At 53.0% G+C, this 5,104-nt stretch overlaps 1 protein-coding gene across 1 annotated transcript; it reads left to right on the plus strand.

Moving 5' to 3' along the window:
- The first annotated feature begins 294 nt into the window (after window positions 1-294).
- ZNF503 (zinc finger protein 503) lies at window positions 295-4,128 on the plus strand. Its single transcript, XM_030569573.1, has 2 exons — window positions 295-1,017; window positions 1,976-4,128. Exons 1-2 carry the CDS (start codon window positions 712-714, stop codon window positions 3,494-3,496), a joined length of 1,827 nt encoding a protein of 608 aa, XP_030425433.1. The 5' UTR covers window positions 295-711; the 3' UTR covers window positions 3,497-4,128.
- The last annotated feature ends 976 nt before the right edge of the window (window positions 4,129-5,104 follow it).

A 5,104-nucleotide genomic window follows, 5' to 3' on the forward strand; every position in this document is an offset into this window, starting at 1 on the left:
CGGTGTTGGCTACCCACCTGGCGCGCCCTTGAAAGGGCGCGCTTCCCCCGCTGTTGCGCAGAGTGCTTTTTGTACGTATCGGCAGAAGCTGGGACAGTGAGGAGCATCGGGAGAACGACTTCAAAGCGCGGGATGTGAAACACAAAATTAACGCCCATCCTGTCCTAAGAACAAAAACAAGAAGGGGCGGGGGGGGGGGAGTGTGAGAGAGGGAGAACCCATGAAAACCGTAGGAAAAAAAAAAAGCCCCAGCCCGGAGAACGTCACATCCCCTTGACCCTCCAATCACCTCAGGGTCCCATTTGATTGGAAGGCGGCAAAGGCTTTAATCTCAGACTAACTCAGCTGCTTTTGAAGTGAGTTTCTTTGCCAGATCCCGGGCTGGACGAGCAGCGGCTCGCAGCAGCACAGCTGAGTGGAGGAGGAGGGAGAGCGCAGCAGCCGGGGACCAAGCGAGACACATTCACCATCCCCCCCCCCGCCCCCACCCCGGGATTATTCTGTTTTTTTTCCTCCTTCTCCCCCTTCTCTCTGGGCTCCCCCCGCCTCCACTAGGCAAAGCCAGAGACGTTTTCTGACTTTTTTTTGGTTGTTCTTGCTAGTTTGCTTTTGGGGGTGTGTGGCTGTCACCCCTCCTCCCCCGCCAAAGAGAGAAGGTTTCCGAGGCTGATCAGCGCGACTCGTCCCAATTTTCATGCGAGGTTTTGGGTCATGATCACATCGCCCTCGCTTTCTGCTGTAAGAAGTAGTAAGCACAGCAGCAGCGGTAGAGACATTGGCAGCAGCAGCAGCCTCAGCCTCAGCAGCGCCGCTGATCTCGCCTGGCAGAACGGACACTCTGGGAATACTACTAGCTGCACCAAGCCCTTCTTCCACTCCGTCCCTCCTTCGGACCCTTTACGCCAAGCGAATCGGCTTCCCATCAAAGTCTTGAAAATGCTCACGGCTCGGACGGGACACATTTTACACCCTGAGTATTTGCAGCCTTTGCCGTCCACCCCCGTCAGCCCCATAGAGGTAAGGAACCGGAGACGATGCCTTCCCCCCGCCCCAGCTCAAGCGATCTCTCTTCACGGTCATTGCATGGCGTCCTCTCTCTTTTCTGTTTGAAAGACGATTAGACCAGGAACCCCATCCCTTCTTTCTGGGCTGTAGCTAAGGCTGGGGTTGCGAGCTCCAGCTTGGCTGATTTTAGCATTCCTTCTTTCATGAAAAGTTTAATATATTTGTTTTCTTTAACCCTTTTGGGGAGGGAGAGATGAAACGAGACTGTTCTCCTTAAGGACTTAGGGACCTACTAGTCACAACGTGCGAAATAGTCTTGTTGGCTGAAAATATTTGGGGGGGGAAGAATGTGGGTGCGGCTGATCAAAGCTTCCTGATCTTAGTCTCACTTCGGAAGATACCCCACCACAAGCAGGTTATTTGTGTGTTGCGTTAAGCTGGCAGGATATTTTTAGGGACCTCCACTCTTAAAGAGGGATGGTGTGGAGGCTGGGGCTGGGTAAATGAATGGTTTCATTAAAGTCTGCTCAAAGGAAGCCATAGATTTCCCGGAGACCGAATCTCCTGCTAACTCCGGATCCGTTTCTAAATAGTGTGGCCAGCCAGAAATGGTGCAGTCGCTCTACTTTACAGGCTTTTGTGCGCGCGTGCGGGGACAAGGCAAAGCCAAAGTGAAGGGAGGGGAGCCGAACTTTGTAAAGCCCCGGTGTAGGTGCTGCTTTGCCTAAGCAGTAGAGACAGGGGTTGTCTCGCCGCAGTATAAGAAACCGTTGCCGTTTAAAAGGCATTGTGGAAAATGGTGCATGGGCGGGGGGGGGGGCTGTCAGGATGATGAATGTGCACAAAATTGTTGATCCCTTTCAGGCCGTTCTCTGCAAGAAACGTCGGCAAATGCCGACTTCCTTTGCTTTTTTCTTTTTAAACCATGCGATTAAACGTTTGCCTTTGTGTGTCCTTCTGATTTCTGCAGCTGGATGCTAAGAAGAGCCCGCTGGCCCTGTTGGCTCAGACGTGCTCCCAGATCGGGAAGCCGGACCCTTCCCCTTCCTCCAAGCTCTCCTCGGTCACCTCGAACGGCGCGGGCGGGGACAAGGACTCCAAGTCGGGCCCTTTGAAACTCAGCGACATCGGCGTGGAGGACAAGTCGAGTTTCAAGCCCTACTCCAAGCCGGGCGCCGAGAAGAAGGAGCCGGGCCCCGCGGGCTGCGGTGGCGCCGCCTCTGGGGGAGTCTCCAGCGGGGAGAAGTCGGGATTTCGGGTGCCGAGCGCCACCTGCCAGCCGTTCACGCCAAGGACAGGCAGCCCCAACTCCAGCGCCTCCGCCTGCTCGCCGGGGCTGCTGCCTGCCGAGGGCAAGGCGGGAGAGGACAAGAAGGACGCGGAGGGCTGCGGCAAAGGGGGCAGCGCCGGCTCGGACGGGGGCCCGGGCGCCGCCAGCCTCAGCCACAGCCGGATTAGCGTGAGCTGTGGCGGGATTAACGTGGAGGGCGGCCAGCACCCGGAGGGCGCGCCAGGCTCCAAGCCCATCTCCTCGGACTCGTCCTCCTGCAGCAGCAGCACCCCCGCCACCTCGTCCGCCTCGGTGCTGGGCTCCGGCCTGGTGGCCCCGGTCTCGCCCTACAAGCCGGGGCAGACTGTCTTCCCCCTGCCGCCGGCGGGCATGAGCTACCCGGGCACTCTGGCGGGCGCCTACGCCGGTTACCCGCCGCAGTTCCTGCCGCACGGAGTGGCCCTGGACCCCACCAAGTCCGGCAGCCTGGTCGGGGCCCAGCTGGCCGCCGCTGGCAGCCTGGGCTGCAGCAAGCCGGCGGGATCGAGCCCGCTGGCCGGCGCCTCGCCGCCCTCCGTCATGACGGCCAGCCTGTGCCGCGACCCCTACTGCCTGAGCTACCACTGCGCCAGCCACCTGGCCGGCGCCGCCAGCGCCTCCTGCGCCCACGACCAGGCCCTCAAGTCCGGATACCCGCTGGTCTACCCCACGCACCCGCTGCACAGCGTCCACTCCTCCCTGACGGGGGCCACCCCGCCCTCGCTGGCCGGCCACCCCTTGTACCCCTATGGCTTCATGCTCCCCAACGACCCCCAGCCCCACATCTGCAACTGGGTGTCGGCCAACGGACCCTGCGACAAGCGCTTTGCCACCTCCGAGGAGCTGCTGAGCCACTTGCGGACCCACACTGCCTTCCCGGGCACTGATAAACTCCTCTCCAGCTACCCCAGCTCCTCCTCGCTGGCCAGCGCCGCCGCCGCGGCCATGGCCTGCCACATGCACATCCCCACCACGGGGGCGCCGGGCAGCCCCGGCACGCTGGCCCTCCGCAGCCCGCACCACGCCTTGGGACTGAGCAGCCGCTACCACCCCTACTCCAAGAGCCCTTTGCCCACCCCAGGTGCCCCGGTGCCAGTCCCTGCGGCCACGGGACCTTACTACTCCCCCTATGCACTGTATGGGCAGAGACTTACCACAGCCTCCGCTCTGGGCTACCAGTGAGTGTGGGGTGGGGGAAGGATTGCCAACGACCTGGGGGAAAGGGGGGGTGGGGGTGGGGAAGAAACCCTCCCACACTTTATACAAGCTGAAATCTGACTTTTTATAAAATAGTGTTCATTTGAGGACTGGATCCGTGAGCACTGTATTTATTTATGTTAGCTTCAAGCGGGACAATGAATCATAAAGTGCATTACTTAACTGAGCTCAATAGGTAAAAGTTGAACACCCATTGTAGAATATAAATAAAAAGGAAATAGAGGTCTTCTCTTTAATGTTACTTTAAAATTGCTATGATTGTATTGTACGTTCTTATTTAATGTCTCCTTGAAACAAAAAAAAGTTACATGCATGTTTGTTACTAAAAAACCAACTCGCAATTTGTCAGTTATAACTTCAAATTGCAATTATTTTTACGGTGTATACAACTGAAAGAGAATTGGTATTTTTTTGTATGTAATCTGGAAGAAGGAAAAAAAAACAAAAAAATTCTATTCCAAAAACCTCATTTGCCTTATTTTGTTCTTTAAAAGGAACACTTAACTATTTTTAATTTTTAAGTCCACCCTGTAAAAGGGGGTAAGGTTTACGTCATGTACTAAAATAATAGACAATGTATCGCTTTAAAGATTAAAATTCCGTATATTTGATGTATTAAAAGCTTTACTTTTTTTTTTTAAATACGCTTTGAGTCTGTTACAAACACAACTGGGGCTGGGTTGGAGAGGATTGCTAATTTCTCCTTAAGCGTTTATTCAATCTTAATTAAAATAAAAAGGCCCCAGCTTTATTATAACCTCCGAGGTCTCTCTTAAAAAAACAAAACAAAAACATAGACGGTGCATGTTGAATTTTTTCCCCTTAACAGCTGTGTATGAATGAAACTAGAAAACTAAGGGACGAGTTGAGTGTGTTTTTTCCTAGGTGTTTTAAGAAACCAGTTCTTGAATTATTGTTTATGTGAGTGGGGAAAGCCAGTGTTTAAAATATTTTTTTTTAAAGGGTCTAGGGAGGCTTTGGTTCTGAGATGGAAAGTAGACTTAATTTGAAAAGCTTGTAAACTGCACAGAGAGAACGACCCATCTCTTCCCCTTTAAGCACGACATGAAAAAATCAAGAGCACTACTTTGTCTCAGCCCTATTACTGTAGAATTGTCGCAGCGCAGTGCAAACGATTGTCACGTTAAAATAACTAATCAGACACTTCCAGCGTCTTCCATTCTCTCCTCCAAGTGGTTTTTTTTTTAAGACAAAACCAAATCTCTCAAGGTAGAATAAACCTGCTATAAGTTCATATTAATTGAAGTGAAAAAAAATATAAAACGCTACTGCTGCATGCCCCGGCAAGGCTTGCATGGGCTGATGTAACTTTGCATCGTAAGTCTTTACCTAACCACCCGTTAAGACAAGCAGTTGTACGCAGTTCTCCTTCGTAAACTCCAGTACGATGGGAGAAGTAGGGAAGAAACAAATGCAAACAGAACGATTAACGAATTTACATAGTATCAGAGGGTAGCCGTGTTAGTCTGGATCTGTAAAAGCAGCAAAGAATCCTGTGGCACCTTATAGACTAACAGACGTTTTGGAGCATGAGCTTTCGTGGGTGAATAC

This window comes from Gopherus evgoodei, chromosome 7, assembly GCF_007399415.2.
Source record: "Gopherus evgoodei ecotype Sinaloan lineage chromosome 7, rGopEvg1_v1.p, whole genome shotgun sequence".
Taxonomy (NCBI): Eukaryota; Metazoa; Chordata; order Testudines; family Testudinidae; genus Gopherus; species Gopherus evgoodei.

Excerpts from the sequence above, each read along its gene's own strand:
- ZNF503 (XM_030569573.1), top strand. The coding sequence starts at position 712 with ATGATCACATCGCCCTCGCTTTCTGCTGTAAGAAGTAGTAAGCACAGC. Across the intron at positions 1,018-1,975 it reads CCCCCGTCAGCCCCATAGAG|CTGGATGCTAAGAAGAGCCC; the intron begins GTAAGGAACCGG and ends TGATTTCTGCAG.